General features: G+C 42.1%; 1 protein-coding gene across 1 annotated transcript; it reads right to left on the bottom strand.

The window, feature by feature from the left end:
• Nucleotides 1-2,246: 2,246 nt before the first annotated feature.
• Nucleotides 2,247-17,499, bottom strand: MRPL44 (mitochondrial ribosomal protein L44). Its single transcript, XM_006861892.1, has 4 exons — nt 17,321-17,499; nt 9,557-10,025; nt 5,749-5,927; nt 2,247-2,418 (listed from the first exon to the last, which is right to left on the bottom strand). The coding sequence occupies exons 1-4, from the start codon at nt 17,497-17,499 to the stop codon at nt 2,247-2,249; spliced, it is 999 nt and encodes a 332-aa protein (XP_006861954.1).
• Nucleotides 17,500-20,333: the final 2,834 nt, after the last annotated feature.

Genomic DNA, 20,333 nt, shown 5'->3' with positions numbered 1-20,333 from the left:
TGAATCATCATTTTCTGTATCACTTGAGTAAACCCGTGTCCTGTTTTGAATGAATAATCACATTTTTGTCATTACTGTCTTTTTTTGTCAATTTCCTTCTTGTGACAATAAGACTGGGCTTTAGCTAGCTCTGTGTGCTAGCTAGCCTGACAGCTTGCATCAAACTTGTGTGTCTGTCTTCTTTGTGTTTAATCTATTTCTTTCGCCTACCAGATTTCCCACTCACGTTAAAACGCCACGCTACGCTTCATTGAGGCACTCCTTTGTTGAGGCGGGACCCCGACATAGGACCCCCGACAGCTTGTGGGTGACACACCTAAATGGCATCTTACTACTGAGTTTATCTTTGATCTCTGTGTTCTACTTTTTAGGATTTAGAGTTGTTGTTGTTATGTGCCGTGGAGTTGGTTCTGACTCATCGTGACCCTGTACAGGGTTTCCGTGGCTGTAAATCTTTACAGGAGCAGAAAACCTCATCTTTCTCCCACAGAACAGCTGGTAGTTTCAAACTGCTGACCCTGAGGTTAGCAGCCCAATTCGTAACCGCTACACTACCAGAGTGCTTAACTCAGGACACAGACTGAGAAAGAGTGTGAAATATATTCAACCAAGTCAGTCAATGGGGATTTCTCCTTTAAACTTTGCACTCCACAGTCTTTGCTGTGCCCAGGGCAGTGTTTGCACATGACTTTGGAGTCCTGGTATGGCGCTGTAGGTAATGCACCAGACTACACAGCCGTTTGAACTGCCAGGTTGGCGGTTCAAGCTCACCAGCCGCTCCTTGGAAACCCTTATCCAGGGTCACTATGGGTCAGAACTGACTCAATGGCACTTAACAACAACAACAAACCTACATTAGACCAACTTCTATTAAGTCAACTCTGACACATAGTGACACTCACTATAAGACAGCGTACACGTGCCATAGGCTTTCCTGTCAGTCTTCACTGAGAGACTGCCCGATCTTTCTCCCGTGGAGTGGCTGCTGGGTTCACCAACCTTTGCATTAGCAGCTGAATGGTTAACCACTGTGCCACCAGGGCTCCTTAAACCTTCATTAGTAGTAATATTGTGAGCCGCTTTTGAAATTTTTTTCTTACCATAAAATTAGCCTCTTCTGTCAATTCTGTATTTTAAAGAAACGGAATTATCTAGAAACATATAGCAGTTCCCACATTATAAAGCTAGACAGAATCTAGAGATCATGTCAATATCTATTGTAATCTGCAACTTATATTTCTAGAAATAGGAGTTATAACATTGCTGTATTAGTTATTATATTAGAGACAATGTTTATCAACCTCCTAGCATTCCTGGGTAAAGTGAATTAAATTACAAGGTAACAATTAGTGAAAGAACAACTTTATTGTTGTTACTACAAAGTCCACCTAAAGCTCCTATTTAAATTACAATACTTCACACTCAGAGAGAAATAAAATACACCTAACTATACAAATTATGAAATGCCTGGTGGCACAGTGATTAAAAGATTTGGCTGCGAACTGTAAGGTCGGGGGTTCTAACCTGCCAGCCACTCCACAGGAGAAAGATGAGGCAGTCTGCTCCCGTAGAGATGTACAGCACTTCTACCCTGCCTGCCTTACAGGGTCCAGACCAGTCGGAACCACCTCATTGGCAGTGGCTGAGTTTCAGTGGGTATATAATCACACAATCAAATCAAGGGCTTTAGGAAATAATTCTTGAAAAAAAGTCAAAATAGAACTTTGGCAAAAGAAAATCACTTAAAAACAAAACTGTAACCTGACTGAAAACAAAAAACCCCGACCTGTTGGTATAAAGTCACCTGATGACTCATTGTTGGTGTTAAGTGCCACTGAGTCAGTTCCAACCCATACAGACCCAGCATAGGGGTTCCTAGGAGCAGCTGCTGAGCTTGAACCACTGACCCTGTGCTTCAAACCAACTTTGCAATCCAGCACATTAACCCACAGCGCCCCACCAGGACTCCGATGAGCCAATCAGCACTTAATGAATTTTAAGATAAACTGACACACAGTGTTAGGAGGAACGGGCTGAAGCGTAACAATTGTGAGGAAGGCACATTCTACTGTGCATGGGGTCACTATGAGTTGGAACTGACTCGACGGCACCTAATAACAATATTAAGAACACAAGATAAAGAATTAGATCTATTTCTTTACAATTACAAAATGTCTAGCTTTGGGCATTGTTGCTGTTTGTCTCATTGTTTTCTTCACAAATGGCACGTCCCACATCTTAATCTGCTAGCTAGCAGCAATGGTCTTCTCGGCTCTCAGCGTCTCTTTGGGCCTGGTGTAGTCCCAGGGTCGTCTGTTCTCAGTGAAGCCAAACAGTTTCCGGAGGGCCACGCGAGCGGCTTCTTCTTCTGCAACCAATACTGTTTCCCCAGGTGCTTCAGCAAGCAACTTCTTATCACTAGCAGGAACACAAAGGGGAGTCTTACATTACATGGTGCCTCATAAAACATAGTACGCAAATCAGCTGTGCTTTCTAAGTCTTATCTGGTAGAAATGTAGTTGTTGTTAAGTGCCGTCGAGTCGGTTCCGACCCATAGCAATACTGTATAGGGTTTCCGAGGGGTGGCTGGTGAGCTGGAACCACCGACCTTGCGGTTCAAATGACTTTGCAGTCCAAAGCATTAACCCACAGTGCCACAACAGGACTCCAACTGGTAATACTGGCCAACATAACTAACACAATATGTTTGGGTATAATATCTTTAGGATTTGAACTGAGCCTGTTGCAAATATATAATAACCAGACAAAGAAATATTTACATTTTCATAGTAAACATATTTTTAAAAACCGTCTCTAGGCAGTAGCATAGGAGTCCTGGTATGGTACTGCAAGATCATGCACTTGACCACAAGGTCAGTTTGAGCCACAAAGGCGGCAGTTCAAACCCACCAGCTACTCCTTAGAAACCATATACAGGGTCGCTATGAATCGCAACCGACTCAATGGCACTTAAAAACAACAAAAAGACAGTAGTGTACTAGATTATGATCTGGGCTGCTAACCACAAGGTCAGTGATTTGAATCTCTAGGAGAAAGATGGAGGTTTCTGCCCCCAAACAGATTTACAGCCCTGGAAACCCAGTACACGGTGGCTCTGAACTGGAACCAACTTAGTAGCACATATCCACCAACCACCACCACCACCACTGGGCCCCAAATTCTTAACTCAAAAAAGTAAAGCAAACCTATATAGGGTTATCTATTTTTCAATCCTGAGGAGAGAACGGAAGAATATGCAAATAAAATATTTTGTTGTAAAAATCTGAAATTATATTTTGTGACTATTTATTAAATTTATGATATTATTTTAAATATTTATAAACTCCTGGGAATGATGATTAGATCATTTGGTTGTTTTTGCTTCTTATTTTGAGCCTGTGCTATAAGCTGAGTAAAGATAAGATCAGTACAAATAGATGCCTTTCATTTACCCTTTGTTGATGTTAAGTGCCATCATGTTGGTTCTGACTCATAGTGACCCTATATAGAGTTTCCGAGGAGGGACTGGTGAGTTTGAATTACCAGCCTTGTGGTTAGCAGTCCAGTGCTTATCTTACAATGCCACACCAGAATCCCCATTTAAGTTTTCAAACAAATTAAGTCATCAGTTCTACGTTTTAAATGAAGAGTTATAGACATGCAAAATCTTACACTTAGAGTTGGGGAGAACCTTATATTGCATATTTATAATTCACGCTCTAACATGTTTCCAAAAGATACCTAGACAGCACAGTTAAGGACTCACTAAATTCTGACTGGTAGTGTTCTATGAAGGAGCTCTGGTAGCATAGTGGTTATGAGTTGGGCTGCTAACCTCAAGGTCAAAACTACCAGTGGTTCCGCAGGAGAAAGACGAGGCTTTCTGCTCCCATAAAGATTCACAACCTCGGAAACACTGTGCAGACTCGCTACGAGTCAGAACCGACTCCGTGGTACACCACTCACTGACTCACTGACTACTCTATGAAGAGTCCTGGTGTGGTGTTGGAGGAGAAACATTGGACTGCTAACCACAAGGTCGATAGTTCAAAGGCACCAGACGCTCCTTCGAAACCCTGTATCCAGTGTCGCTAGGAGTGGGAACCAACTCGAGGGCACTTAAAACAACAACAGTGTTCTATGAGTATTTTAAATAGATAAAATTAAAATGGGAATTCCTTTGCATTACTGGTACTTCTACTGTTGTTATTGTTAAGTGCCATGTCAGTTCCCACTCCTAGCAACCCTGTATAGGGTTTCTGAGGAGCAGCTGGTGAGCTTGAACCTCCAACCTTGCCCATCTTGCAGTCCACCTCATTAACTCGCAGTGACACGCCAGGATTAGCAAATTCTTCTTTGAAATTGTAAAAAGGTTTCTACAAGGAAGCAAATGATGTGCACATTGAAGTACAATAATCCTATTAGTTTACAAATGTGAAATGGGTGTGTTACTTTTTATATTTAACTTACAATTATATTTAACTACTTCCTGGGAACGTGTCTTGCCCCAAATTTATTTTAGATATTCAATGTTTACATTTTAATACTTTGTTGTTGTTGTTATGTGCCGTGGAGTCGGTTCCGACTCATAGCGACCCTGTACAGGGTTTCCGAGGCTGTAAATCTTTATGGGAGCAGAAAGCCTCATCTTTCTCCCACGGAGCAGCTGGTAGTTTCGAACTGCTGACCTTGAGGTTCGCAGCCCAATTCATAACCACTACGCTACCAGAGCTCCTTTAATCCAACTGAAATTAATCAAGCGGCAGGCCTACTTTTTACTAACAAAAAAGTTCTCAACTGGGGTTGATTTGTACATTTTAATGGCCAATTAAGCTCTTCTTTTTTTAGTGCTGGGCTCAGTTGAAGCTATAGCCAAGACTGGTTTAGAGTTCAAAGTCAAACCCACACAAATCAAAATGCAGTCTTTATACAGAAGATTTGAGGTTAGCATAAACTCCACAAAACGCTATAATGAATAGTTGGCTAGCAAAAGCTATTTTAAAGCAAAACCAGATAACCTGCCTTTTCCTAAGAATTACTACAGTCAGCAGGAAAGTAGTAAAAGAAATTAAGTATAAGCACTTTAAAACTCTCTGAATGCAATTAGAGGTTACTGTTAAGGAACTGAGATTAATCTATTTCTCACCCCACCCCACCGCACCGCACTTTTTTTAAATTGAGTGAAAGTTCACAGAGTAAATCATCAGTTTTACATTTAATAAATCATAGCCTTTGTTTCATCTTAATGACTGCAACAGCAGCTACCCCACTTCCATCCCATCTACCTCCCATCCCTTCTCAACTTCATCCGTGGATAAACGCTGCCCTTTTGATCGACCGTTCCATGGTAAGCATACCTTACTAGTGTGGTGGTGGTGGTGGTGGTGTGCCGTGGAGCTGGTTCTGACTCATAGCGACCCTACATAGGGTTCCTGAGGCTGTAAATCTTTACGGGAGCACAAAGCCTCATCTTTCTCCTGTAGAACAGCTGGTAGTTTCGAACTGCTAACTGTAAAGGTAGCAGCCCAATTCGTGACCACTACGTTACCAGAGCTCCTTTACTAGTGTTGTCCCCCCATATACCTATCTACTGCTTGACTGAAAATGAGGCCACGACAGTGAGTTCCTTGGCAGACCTACAGCACGGTCAAGGGCAATGGTCTCGGTCCCCTCCCGTCTCTTTCTGGAGAATAGTGTTTTTAAAGCTCCCAATCAACACTATGAAGTAAAGACTAAAATTTGACTAACCAGTATAAACCAACAAAATATAACGGCAGAGCTGTGGTACATCCAGACTGCCTGGTGAGTCTAGATTCAGGAGCAGGAACATTCCTTTTCTTTAATTCTTCCACCAGCAGCCCCATAGGGTTTCTTATCTTCCAAATCTCAAAGAGCTCTTTTCCAGTCATCTGAGGAATTAAGAAATCCTGCATGTGAAAATATAATTTATATATTAAAATTAGTATAACAAAAATTAGGACCACAAATAAAAGTATACTTTTAACAGAAACAAAAATCTTAATGGGAAAGGGAAAAACAAAACAATGTACTATTCTTTTTCACACAGTTTCTTCATGTAATAAAAATTTCATTATTGGCAAAAAAAGTTGAATAAAATAATGTTCAAAAGTCTGAGGAAACTGCTGACCTCAAGCAGCATGAACCACCCCAAAATTCCAAAGAAGACAGAACCCTATTTTACCATTTAAATTTCGGTATTTATCAGTAAGGGGTAAAAATGGTTTCAAAGCTGGATTGATAAATAAATGGTAAAAATTTGTGTAAACCTCATGTAAAAAGTCATTAAGGGAAGAGGTCAGAAGTCATTAAAAAAAAATAAAAGAGACCCCCCCACCCCAATACTGAAACTCAAAGGGAACACATGAGCAGGCATGTAAGCTTGCTGGGGACCACATTGGTCTACTGGTGAGTGGAAGAGGAGGAAAGGTAGCAATGAAGAAAGGGGCTGAGTTCAACCATGGTCCATAGACTCCCGCTGACCTGGAGATGAGAGAAAGAGGAAAGGCTAATTGGTCCAAAGTGTGGTGAGACCTGGGGACACTGGAGCCCATGGACAAGGACATAGCCACAGAGGGCTAGAGCTGAGAGTGAAGCATCCAGCTGATATGAAGTGAGGAGAGATTCACAAGAACACCCAAACATGCAGACAGTACCCATTTGACCTAGCCTTGATGGCTTGATAATCAAAACTAGACTAGAGGAAGATAAAAAAAAAATTTTGATAAAGTAAATGAGTGTAAATTGCTACAATTTGATGAAGCTGACCTATACTCGTGGATGTAGTAGCTCAACATACCAACTGAGAGGAAAGGAGTCTTCACATCAATGCATACAGGGATGGGCAACTTAGACATTGGCTACCTAAAATGAGGGGGCAATAAAGGCACGAAATGACTGGCTTACAAGTTTTCAAGAGGGAGCTTAGTTTAAGAGTGTGAGGGGGAATACAGAGTCCCCACTGAATAGTCTTCATCTTGTCTATATGGGTCTGGTGAAAAGAGATGGGGATAAGACTCTCATGATTCAATAGTGAGTAATTGTTATCACAGCTAATTGTGACTGTCACAGTTGTAAAGGTAGAAGTTTTGTAACAAAAACGAAGGAGTAGTTAATCTTACTGTCCAGAAACAAAGGACGTTAGGACCATCAAGGGAGAACAGTACAAGCAGAATGTGGGACGTTATCCAGAGAAGGAGTGACTCGGAGATGGAGGCAGAGATGGGGGCATGGAGAGAGGGCACAGCTGAGGACTCTAGATTCATGGGAGGAGAGGGACTGAGCACTGGCGGTCAGGAAGCAGACTTGCAGAATGTGCCCTTTGGTGGTGTAAATTTATATGCCCGAATGTTTAAAAAAAAAAAAGGGGGCTAAAATGAATATACAGAAATACTGTAAACTGGTGGTACATTGTTGTTATTGTTATGTGCTGTGGAGTCAGTTCCGACTCACAGTGACCTTGTATAGGGTTTCTGAGGCTGTAAATCTTTATGGGAGCAGAAATAGGGGATTATAATCATTGTAATGAAACAAAGTACATGATTTGTTGAATGTAAAACTGATGATCTGCCCTGTAAACTTTCACTCAATGCACAATAAAAACTTTTTAAAAAAGGAAGAAAGAGAAAGAGTTGGGGAAGACACTCAGGGCCGCTAGATACTACCACTTCATGATTTAGTCAATTCAGAGAATAATTGCTGTTGCTAGGTAACATAGAGTCACTTCCACCTCATAGTGCCACTGACTGGGTTTCTGAGGCTGTGTATCTTTGCAGGAACAGACAGCCTCATCTTCCACTGACCGTGTAGTTTGCAGTCCAGTACTTATTCTTCAGAGCCACCACACTACCCTCAAAGAATAATTAATTCCTCATAAATTGTTTATGACTTCAAAATACTTCAAAACACTACAAAAATGGGCAAGTTATGAACATTCAAATCAGGGAGGAATTCGTTTTGCCAAAGTTAATTTATGCTGTATACAAAATATAGAAACAAACAATAATTTTCACAAAAGCATCTATTTGGTAATCTGGTAAATAACCATGTTAACAAAGTTAGCGGTATGCTAACAGGGTATGTGAATGAGGGTTGCCGCGGCTGCATGCCATGGAGTTGGTTTCAACTCATAGCAAGCTAGTACAGGGTTACCAAGGGGGTAAATCTTTACTAGAGCAGAAAGCCCTATTTTTCTCCCTCAAAGTGGCTGGTAGATTCAAACTGCTGACCTTGTGGTTAATAGTTCAATGTATAACACAACCCATTATGTTAATAGAACGCCTTGTGAATGGGGGTTGTTGTTGTTAAGTGCTGAGTTGGTTTCAACTCACAGCAACCCTGAATAGGGTTTCTGAGGTGTGGCTAGTGAGTTTGAACTGCTGACCTTGCAGCTCAAACTGACCTTGCGGTTAAGTGCTTATCCTACAGTGCCACACCAGAGGAGACAATGTTTAGAGAAAGATCTCTTAGTTCCATGAAATTAAAAGCAAATTTCATTACAACACAGGTAGCTCTCCTATTACAGACTGTTTCAGGGAGGGGAAGCCAGGTCTGAATCCAGGAACAAAGCCTGAAGTGTTGGTTTACGCAGTTATCCTTCTCTATGAAAAGTATACAATCTGGGATCAAAACTAAACATAAATAGATTTCAGCAGCAAGAGATGCTAGCTTATAGGACTTTACACTCAAATGTCTGACTCAAGACTTTTTTGACCTATCCTGGTGTGGTGCTGTAGGATAAGCACTGGACTGCTAACTATAAGGTCAGCGTTTCAAACTCACCAATTGGTCCTTTTAGCCTGGTTGGTGCCCTGATTATTGCGCTCTGCTCCTGGACAGATTTACAGACTTGCAAACAGTAGTGGCTGTTCTACACTGTTCTACATGATAGCCAAGTCAGAAGCAACTTGACATCGGTGCATCTGGTTTTCTTCGTGAGCTTATATCGCATGGACCCAGGAATCTGATTTGATTTGATCTCTTGGAAGAGTAGAACAGCAGCTGGTATTTTAAGCATGAAATTCCCTAAGCACACCAGGCTCTGGCACAGTGACCTAGGACTCACTTGTTCACCAAACATCTGAGCACTACAGCATAGGCACTACTTGGCTTGCTGTCTTCAAGAAAATTCACCTCTAATGCTGTTCTTAATTAGAGACAACTGAAATAGTAAAATCCAGTCAGTGGTTCAAATCCACCAGCTGCTCCATGGGAGGAAGATGAGGCTAACTGCTCCCATAAAGATTTACAGTCCTGGAAAACCCAGGGAGCGCTTCTATTCTGTCCTAGGGGGGTCACTATGACTCACCGTCAACTTGATGGCATTGGGTTCATCAAAGTAATATGCATGTAACAATTCTAAGAACGAACTCATATCATAATTAAGACCCTATTATAAAAAGGCCCTAGGGCTTCCTGAGTTTTTGGAGGTGGAAAATTCACATATAGCTTTCAAAGTTGTTATAACAAAGAGAGCAATGACTAGCATGATCTGCTATATCTGCCCACCTCCGAGCAGGCACAATGACTGATTACCCACCCTGAGGAAAAGCGCAGTCCTCTGAGGTCCACTGCCCTGCAGCAAGGCTCCAACGACGGCAAAGAAAGTGTGCTTCAGGACAGTCGGGGGCACTGGGAATTCGGCACTCAGGGTTAACTGCTCCACGGCCAAGTTTCTGGCCACATGACACACGACTTCTTCACCAGTGAGAAAGTCAACAAGACTTCTGATGCCTTCAGGGGGCAAGTCTGGGAATGCATCTTCAAGAAGTTGCATGAGACAAGTTTGTGAAAAAGATGTCCCTTGTTCAGACAGCTCTTGGTTATCTTTAAGATTCAGAAGAACAGCTTCTTTCTCTATCCCAAGTTGCTGGCGTTTGGCCTCCTCGTTTTTAATATAACAACTATTAACAAATGCAGTTTTCAGAAGATCTAAGGAAAAGGTTTCCTGTAACCGAGGTCCAAATGCTTGTATTTCAGCATGATAATCCCAGTTGGGCTTCTCTGAACTGAAAATACAGGATAAGAGACAGGAAGACAAGGTAAAGAGAGCATGTTGCTACGACTGAAATTGTTTTTCACTGTTATAATTTCATCAATTATATATATATAAAGGGGGGGGGGCTGCATTTCTTTTTAAAGCCAACAAGATCTACTATTTAAAACTGTAAAACTCAAGTCAGATAATTACTTGTGGTCTTTGGCTATATTCTGTATTCTGTATATACGTTGGATTCTTTTCCCTTTGAACCAATTGCCACATTAAAGTGGTCCAACAACACAGTCTAAGTCGCTGTACTAATATTTAAGTGTCTGATTTCTGCTGTTTGGCTAGGTTGTTATTGCTGTTAGTAGACGTCGACAGGCCAACTCATGGTAATCCCACGTGTACAGAGTGGAACTGGGTCACAGTTTTCAAAGCTGTCACCTTTCTGAAGCAGATCAGCCGGCCTGTCCTCCAAGGCGCCTCTGTGTGAGTCTGAACTAGTAACCTTGTGGCTAGTAGAACACTGAACTGTGTGTGCCACCTAGGGACTTCATTGATTCCATCCATACGCAATAACTGTATGTACATATGTTTAAATCAGCCCTTAAATAATCTGGTATCATATAAATAAAAAGCTCATTCTTTATAAGAATTGAACAAAGGATCTTTTTACAGACAAAGACAAGTCTAAAGGAAAAGCATTTTAAGTAAAAATGCAAGAACAAACTAAACATTCAACAAAGGGCATAAAATACATATAATTCCATTCAATTTTGAAAGTCTAAAATGCTTCACCTCATAAGAAATCAAAGCTATGTGAAGAAGAGAGAGGTTTTAAAACTGAACGCTGAGAGTATAGAAAGATGGGCCCCTCCTACCCTGCTGGTGGGACTGTAAAATGGTACGACCGCTGTGGAAAATGTGTGGTGCTTTCTCACAAAGTTGGAAATAAAGATACCATATGACCCAGTCATCTGTCTACTTGATATTGTTGTTGTTACATGCTGTGGAGTCAATTCTGACCCATGGTGACCCCATACAGGGTTTCTGAGGCTGTAAATCTTTATGGAAACAGAAAGCCTCATCTTTCTCCCAAGGAATAGCTGGTAGTTTCGAATTGCTGACCTTGAGGTTCGCAGCCCAATTCATAACCACTACGCTACTTGATATGTATCCTCAATAAATGAAAGCCATGACATGAATAAATACATGCACACTGATGCTAACTGCAGCCCTATTCATAACAGCAAGAAGATGGGAGAAAGCTTAAACGCCCATCACAAGGACGGATAAACAAACTTGGTTACATGCACACAATGGGACACTATGCAATGTAAGAAAAACAATGAATCTACAAAACACCTTATAACATGAATGAACCTCAAGGACATTAAGCTGAATGAAATTAAGTCAATCACAAAAGGACAAATATTGTATGAGATGACTCGAAAACAGTTAAGAAAAGGTTTTCATTCTAAAAGAAACATTTTATGATGGTTACCAGGACTTCTGGTGCGCCGCTGCTGGTTAATGTGGTAAGCTGCAAAGTCAGTTTGGGACATAAAGGGCCGCAGTTCCAACTCACCAGCGGCGCATCGAAAACCCTGTACATGACCTGTAGAGGGTCCCTATGAGTTGGATCCTGACTCGATGTCACTTAGCAAGAACAATAACCAGGAGTTTGCGGCAGCAAAAATTACTCACTGGAGGAGGAACAAACAAGATGGTAAATCATGCAGTGAGGAGCTCTGTCAGCAACAACACATAATACCGGACCAAGCAGGCTCAGGGGATGGTGCTAGAACTCTGAACCACATATAAAAGAATATTTAAAAGATTGGAAGGCTTACAACTAGGAGAATTGGTAGCAGAAGCAAGAAATCCATTGCTTTCTAATTCAAGATGCTCAGCTGCTCCCAGAGCTGCCATCTTGGGAGAGACCAAGCCGGTTAAGAATCAGAGGAGCCACAGATGCCTGACAGAACTGTGGCAATAAAGACATGGACATTCTTTTTTTGTTTGTATCTGTTCATTGGTCTCTTGCTGTCTGCGCACATCCATTCTGGTGAATAGAGGGGGTGCCTGAATGAGTGGACACCCTACTCCGACCCCCGGAGGGTCTACTACGCATGCGCACAAATATCCTTGAAATTTAAAGGGACAGTTTCCATTTAAAACCAAATGGCAGCACAAAATGGCCACAGCCAGCCCTGAACTGTTTATCACTAGGCAAAAGGCCTGAACAGGGATTGTGGAGCGGGACAGACAGACTAAAAGGAAATAAGCCGAAAATTAAATCCTGAGTTACATCACAATGGCCAACAGTGGCATCTTGAAATTTCTTCAGGAAGAAGAGTGAAAAGGGAAGCCCATCTCCTAATCACATCTACTTGGAGGCAATCAGAAAGCACAAAAAATACCAAAATACACACTCATCTATGTATTAGGGCCACAAATAACTCCTGAATATGCCCCCAAACAGAAACAGATGACCGTACCAGCAATGACTGTACAGAAATGAGATAAAGTGACTGGGGCAAATGAGCAGGAGGCAGACCTATAATCCATACTGGAGGATGGGCAGGCTTTGGAAATGCCTGAGAAGGAATTTAGACAAATAATTATAAAATGTATCAATGCAGTTGAGAAAATAAAGGAAGAAGTCAGTAAAGTGCTATAGGAACAATCAAATAAGATAGATACAGCATTGGAAACATTTCAAAACCTACAGAAAGAAGTCCAAATGATTTATAATAGAAAATCAGAAATGGACAATACATTGGAAGGGTAAAGGAGTAGAATTGAAGAGATAGAAGCCAGAACTAATGAGTCAGAAGATAAATTTCTCAACTCTACTAAAGTATAAGAGCAAGCACAAAAAAAGATTAAAAAACCTGAAGAAGGCCTAAGATTCATGTTGGACAACGTGAAAAGGAATAACAAGAATTATTGGCATTCCAGAACAGGAAGAATCACACAAATCCACAAAGGAGATAGTTGAATAGCTTCTAGAAGAAAATGTCCCTAACATCCTGAAAAGCAAAAAGATAAGTATTCAAGAAGCTCAACGAAACCCAGGAAGGATAGGCACTAAAAGACAATCACAAAGACATGTAATAATCAAGCTCTCCAAAATCAAAGATAAATACAGAATCCTGAAAGCAGCTACGGAAAAGAGAAGTGTAACATACAAAGTCAAGCAAATCAGATTAAACTCGGCTCTCTCAACAGAAAATCATGCAGGCAAGAAGGCAATGGGGAGACATAGTAAAACCCTGAAAGAAAAAAAAAATTGCCAACCAAGAATCCTTTACCCAGCAAAGCTGTCAAACAAATTCAATGGTGTAATCCAAACATTCCAGGATAAACAGAAGCTAAGGGATTTTGCCAAAGCCAACCCGGCTATGAAAAACATCCTAAAGGAAGTTCTGTGGACTGAGAACCAACAAGAACAGACAACATCCAGAGAATGACATATGTGGCAGCTTCACCCTGAACTCAATTGACAGAATAAAATTATAAGAACAGAGGATCTGGGAGGTCAGTCTATGATCAAAATATTACACTGTTAAAGAAGGTAAGCACAAAGGAACAGAGATCCAGGTGGTGAGAAGGTCAGATAAATTACAGGATAAAGTAAACTGTCTTAAATGGAGGGAAGAGTTAATAGAATATAAGATAACCACAGCAGTAGGGTTGGGGTGGGGGTTTAGTTCGGCTGTTGGGGAGGGCAATAGAAGGGGGAAGAGGCAGAAGAACAAGATAGATTGGGGAACACAGACAAGTTTGCATGGCCTAAGTGGGACAGAGGTAAATAGTGATGCATGCTCAACCCTGGAACAACAGGGTTCTGTGATACAGGGATCTAGGCATCGCTTGAAGAGGGGAAGTAATACTAAAATCCTTGAATGTCTTATGAATATTGGTTTCCCTTGCCTACTATTGTAAAATAGACATTTGAATGGGATAGAAATGAAAGTTGGGAAACATGATTAGAGATAATTTGTAAGCCCGTCTTTAGTCTGTAACTGACTGGAATACCTAAAAGGAGTTCTAGAACTTGCCCAGTGAAATAGGCCTCTTGCAAAGCCTTTGCAGAGTATAGGACCTTAGGTGAAATCCTGAATCCCATCCAGAACCTTATGAGGTGGGAGATTCCCACTAGAAAGGGCAGGCAGACCAGGCTGGAACAGCTAGAGCAACAGAAGATACATGTTCAAAGAAAGATCATCAGGAAAAACCCAAAATAGAAATGTCAGCATGACTGGTTACTACAAGAATAAGCAAGCTGTTTATTGGCAAGCCATCAAGGCAAGCAATAAGTTCCTTCAGGACAAACTCCCCTCTAAGATTGAAACTCAAAGGGAACACACAAACAGGTATGTAAGCTTGCTGGCGACCACATTGGTCTACTGGTGAGTGGAAGAAGGGGAAAGGCAGCAATGAAGAAATGGGCTGAGTTAGCCACATTCCACTGACTCCCGTTGACCAAGAGATGAGAGAGAGGAAGGGCTAGTTGGTCCAAAGTGTGGTGAGACCTGGGGACACTTGAGCCTATGGACAAGGACACAGCCACAGAGGGCTAGAGCTGAGAGTGAAGCATCCAGCTGATATGAAGTGAGGGGAGATGCACAAGAACACCCAAACTTGCAGACAATATCCATTTGACCTAGCCTCAATGGCTTAATAATGCGAACTCAACTAGAGGAAGATTTTTTTTTTTTAATTGTTTTGATAAAGGAAACAAGGGTAAATTGCTACAATTTGATGAACATGACCTATACTCGTGGACGTAGTAACTCTAAACACCAATAGAGGGGGAAGGAGTCTTCACATCAAGTATCAATGCTTTCCCCTCTGTACACAGGGTAGATAGGGATGGGCAACTTAGACATTGGCTCTGGTAGCGTAGTGGTTACGAATCGGGCTGCGAACCTTAAGGTCAGCGGTTCGAAACCACCAGCTGCACCGTGGGAGAAAGATGAGGCTTTCTACTCCCATAAAGATTTACACCCTCGGAAACCCTATACGGGATCGCTATGGGTCGGAACCGACTCGTTGGCACATAACAACAACAACAACCTAAAATGAGGGGGCGATAAAGGCACAAAGTGACTGGCTTACAAGGTTTCAAGAGGGAGTTTAGTTTAAGAGTATGGGGGCGGGGGGAAATACAGAGTCCCCACTGAATAGTTTTCATCATGTAAAGAAGGGTCTGGTTAAAAGAGATGGGGATAAGATTCTTATGATTCAACAATGAATAATTGTTATCACAACTAACTGTGACTGTCACAATTGTAAAGGTAGAAGTTTTGTAATAAAAATAGGGGAGTGGTTAATCTTAGAGTTCAGAAACAGAGGACCCTAGGACCATCAAGGGAGAAGAGCACAAGCAGAATGTGGGACCTTATCCAGAGAAGCAGCAACGTCAGATGGAGGCAGAGATGGGGCCATGGAGAGAGGGAGCAACTGAGGACTCTAGATTCATAGGAAAAGAGGGACTAAGAGCTGGTGGCCAGGAGGCAGACTTGCAGAATGTGCCCTTTAGAGGTGTAAATTATTATAAATGCCTGAGTGGGTTTTGGTTTTGTTTTTAAAAGCTAAAGTGAATACAGAGAAATACTGTTAACTGATGATACATGGAGGGGATTATAATCATTGTAATGAAACAAGGTGTATGATTTGTTGAATGTAAATCTGATGATCTGTCCTGTAAACTTTCACTCAATCCACAATAGAAACCTTAATAAAAAAAAAAAAAAAAGCAAACAAAAACATACATATATAAAAAAATTATTCACTGGCTAAAGGGTAGACACATGTACACTTCGGTGATGGGGAAGGCAATAAATATACAAGAGGGAAGTTGGTAGAGGAAAGATGAAGGTAGCAGAAGACACAGGGAAGAATGCAAGCAAGAGTTAAAATGAACAGAGGTTAACACTGTTGGTGTCAAAGGAAGGGGATTGCAATCATTATAATGGAACAAGAGTGTATGATTTGTTGAATGTGGGAGTGAGGATCTGCTCCTTAAATCTTCACTCAATTCACAATAAAGGTTTAAAAAAAGTTTTTTGTTTGGTTTACGTCAATTAGGGGGAAAATATAATATTCTGTGTCTGGAGAGTCTATGAGTAGGAACACTCCTTTTCCAACCGTGAGAGCATGAACAATATCACCACTTTTTGGTGGTGGTGGTTGTGTGCCTGGAGTCAGTTCAGACTCATAGGAACCCAATATAGGTTTCTGAGACCGTAAATCTTTACAAGAGCAGAAAGCCTCATTTTTCTCCCACAAAGTGACTGGTTGACTCGAACTGCTGACCTACAGTTAGCAGCCCAGCTCATAATTCACTTTTGGGAAGGGCAAAATTAAAGCACTTATCAAAATTTCCTTCTTACGTATCCATTCTCAAAGATACAATAAGTTCAAGGACATTCATTGTCAAATTGGTTCTAATAGCAATAATATGGAACTCAAATGCCCATAAACTGGAGTACATCTGTACACTGGATATGCCGTTGTTGTTAAGTGCCGTTGAGTCGGTTCCCACTCATCGCGACACTGTAGAGGATTTTGCGAGGAGAAACTGGTGAGTTTGAACCGCCAACCTTGAGGTTCAAACTGACCTTTCGGTCCAGTGCTTTTCCTACAGTGCCACACCAGGACATGCATCCAGAATTAAAGAATAAAGTGCATCTATCCGTTCTGCTATGACAGTAGATGTAAGTATCCATTATTAAAGGATAAAAACAAGTTACAGGGCCGTACAGTATGAACTCATTTGGGGCTGAAATAACCTGCACTTCTTTCTGCCAGACTTTATACGACTAGAACAAGATTTTGATAAAAACCCCAAACTAAACCTACTCTTTGATTCTAGACAGCAGATCGGCGGTTCAAACCTACCAGCTGCTCCTCGGAAACCCTATACAGGATTGCTATGAGTCGGAATCGACTTAGCTGCACTTAACGACAACGCGCAGCAAAGTAATTCTCAGGCATTACAAAACGGCCACTGCAACATACTATACGCCCTCGATTCTTTTCCCAGAACTCTGGAACAAAGAATTCTAGCGCAGTTCTGAAGGGTGCAGACTAGGATGGAGGCAGTCGGTCCTCTACGGACCACTGCAGGCATCCACGTCTTTGGCTTCAGGACATGCGTTCACGTCCCAACGTGTCTCGATCGCAAACCTCCAAGGTTCAAGCCAGGAGCACACTGGCGACAAGCAACCTTCCCCACCGCCTGACCGAAAATGCAGAGGCCCCAGATCTTCTATCGCCACTTCGATCCCTTCCCCGGGTAGATCCTACCGGCGCACTGGCGGTGGCGGGTTCCGGAGCAAGCGCCACCGCTCCAACTCCTTCTGGAAGCGGAAAGCGGCGCGGAATCCCTTCTTCACGCCCCGAACCGGTGGCGTTAATGTGGGGGCAGCCGGTGCCCGGAGGCGGGGAGGCCCCTGCAGGAACAGCCTCACCAATCCAGATGCCATTGCAGGGTTACCAATGGAGCAGGCGGAAGGAAAACAGTCGGATCAGTGTCTCAGTAACACAGTTCCCTTCCGGAAGCGGAGGTACTGGGCGGAAGCGAGAAGAGACAAGGGGCTGGGAGGCCTAGGTGCAGGGGGCGGGGCCAGCAAGCGGAAAGTGGGATGGCTGACGCTCCGTTTTGCTGCTCTTGCGCACTCGCTGGTTCTTGGCCTCCTGTGTTAAAGTGCTGTCGTGGAGTTTCCGACGAGCGGCTAGTGAGTTTGAACCATCGACCTTGTGGTTCAAACCGACTTTGCAGTCCAGCGCATTAACCCTCAGAGTCACACCAGAACCCTGTTTGTTGTTGTTGTTGTTAAGTGCAGTCCAGTCGGTTCCTACCATAGCGACCCTGTATAGAGTTTAATGGGAATGGCCCGTGAGCTTGTTATTTGTTCTTTTATTACTGTCTCCTTAAAATGAAACAAAACGAACAAAAACTATTTAAAGAACACTTAAATTCTCAAGACAAGGAAAACATTATCACCCTATATTTATTTGAAATCGACACCATCAATCTAAACCTCCCGCCATCCTGTGGATTCTGACTTAAGGGTTTCAGAGTCAGTAAAATCTTTCCTGGAGCACAAAGGCTCATCTTCTTTCCATGGAGCAATTGTGAGGTTTCAACTGCCGACCTTGTGGTTTGCTTATGCTATATCACCACCGGGGCTACTCAACACTTACTTATTGAACAAATATTTATTAAGACTGTACTTTTTACCCTGCACTTGTTCCCTAAAGACTGTCAGTAGGCCTAGACTAAGAAATAATGAGCTCTGGTAACGTAGTGGTTATAAATCGGGCTGCAAACCTTAGGTCAGCTGTTCGAAACTACCAGCTGTTCCGCAGGAGAAAGACGAGGCTTTCTGCTCCCGTAAAGATTTACAGCCTTGGAAACCCTGTACGGGTCGACTCCACGGCACATAACCACCACCAGACAAGAAGGAGTCCTGCTGTGGCTAGTATCCCACTGAACTGCTAGCCACAAGGCCAGCAGTTTAAACCCCTTGGAAACCCTATATAAGATTGCTGAGTTGGAATCAACTCAGCATCACTTACAATAACAAGACTAAGAAATACTGACTGAACCTAAATTAAAATTTGTGATTAAAAGTAATCCAACACTAGAAAGTAACAGCGGGACAGATCTTCAGAGATCATTAAATCTAGTTTAAGACGCTGATTTGACAATAGTAGTTACCATAGGTAATCTCTGCTTCCTACATCACCAGTGAAAGGTAGCATTATTCTTTTCACTACATTGTCATATGCCATCAAGTCAGTGTACAAAGACAGCGTGTACAACAGAATGGAATACTGCCGCACCTGTACTATCCCCATAATCCGTTCTACTTCTGAGCCCATCATGGGAGCCACTGTGTCTGTCCATCTCATTGAAGGTCTTCCTCTTTTATTCTGACCCTTCGCTATACCAACATAACATGCTCAAGGTATGTGAGACCAAGTGTCATGAGCCTAGATCCTAAGGAGCATTTTGACTGTATTCCCAAGCCATATTTGCTTGCTCATTTGGCAGATCATGGCATATTCAATAGTCATCACCAACCCATAATTGAAAAGCATCAATTTTTCTTGGTTATGTGCCGTAAAGGAGGTTCTGAGTCATAGCGACCCTGTATAGGGTTTCCAAGGCTGTAAATCTTTACGGGAACAGAAAGCCTCATCTTTTTCCTGTAGCACTGCTGGTAGTTTCGAACTGCTGACCTTGAGATTAGCAGTCCTACTCATAACTGTGAACCACTCATCTGTCAGTTTGTCGTACTGTGGTGGCTTGTGAGTTGCTGTGATTCTTAAATCTCTGCCACCGGTATTTTAAATACCAGCAGGGTCACCCATGGTTGAAAGGTTTCAGATGAGTTTCCAGACAGAGACAGAATAGAAAGAAGGACTGACGAACTACTTCGGAATATTTAGTCACTGAAAACCTTATGAATAGCAGAGAAACACTATCAGATACAGTGCCAGAAAATGAGCCCTTCAGGTTGGAAGGCACTCAAAATGCGACTGGGGAAGAGCTGCCTCCTCAAAGTAGAGTTGACCATGATGATGTGAATGGAGTAAAGCCCGTGGGAGAAAAGCCCACAGGACCATCATTTGCTGATGGGGTACAACTCAAAATGAAGAGAAACAGCTGCAAACACCCATTGAAAATCGGAACATGGAATGTACAAAGTATGAATCTGGGAAAATTGGAAGTTGTCAAAAATGAAATGAAACACATAAACATCGATATCTTAGGCATTAGTGAGCTGAAATGGACTGATATTGGCCATTTTGAATCTGACAACCACATGGTTTATTATGCCGGGAATGACAAATAGAAGAAGAATGGTGTTGCATTCATCATCAAAAAGAACATATCCAGATCAGTCATGAGGTACAACGCTATCTGTGATAGGACAATATCCATGTGCCTACAGGGAAGCCCAGTTAATACCACTATGATTCAAATTTACACACCAACCACTAAAGCCAATGAGGATGAAATAGAAGAATGCTACCAACTTCTTCAATCTAAAACCGATCAAACATGCAATCAAGATGTATTGATCATCACTGGTGATTGGAATACAAAGGTTGGGAGCAAAGAGGAAGGATCAGCAGTTGGAAAATATGGCCTTGGTGATGGAAATGATGCTGGAGACTGCATGATAGAATTCTGCAAAATCAATGATTTGTTCATGTCAAATACCTTCTTTAGACAGCATAAGAGATGACTATACACATGGACCTCACCAGATGGAATACATAGAAATCAAATTGACTACATCTGTGG

Source organism: Chrysochloris asiatica, unplaced genomic scaffold, assembly GCF_000296735.1.
Source record: "Chrysochloris asiatica unplaced genomic scaffold, ChrAsi1.0 scaffold00044, whole genome shotgun sequence".
Taxonomy (NCBI): Eukaryota; Metazoa; Chordata; class Mammalia; order Afrosoricida; family Chrysochloridae; genus Chrysochloris; species Chrysochloris asiatica.
The sequence above is the reverse complement of the archived record's forward strand: the minus strand, read 5'-3'. Positions and strand labels throughout refer to the sequence as shown.

What these genes read in the sequence shown, in the direction of transcription:
- MRPL44 (XM_006861892.1), bottom strand. Translation starts at nt 17,499, where the DNA reads ATGGCATCTGGATTGGTGAGGCTGTTCCTGCAGGGGCCTCCCCGCCTC. An exon ending in GGACTGCGCTTTTCCTCAGG is followed by an intron (nt 5,928 to 9,556) that starts GTGGGTAATCAG and finishes TTTCACATGCAG; the next exon opens with GATTTCTTAATTCCTCAGAT. An exon ending in TATTTTGTTGGTTTATACTG is followed by an intron (nt 2,419 to 5,748) that starts GTTAGTCAAATT and finishes TGTTCCTGCTAG; the next exon opens with TGATAAGAAGTTGCTTGCTG.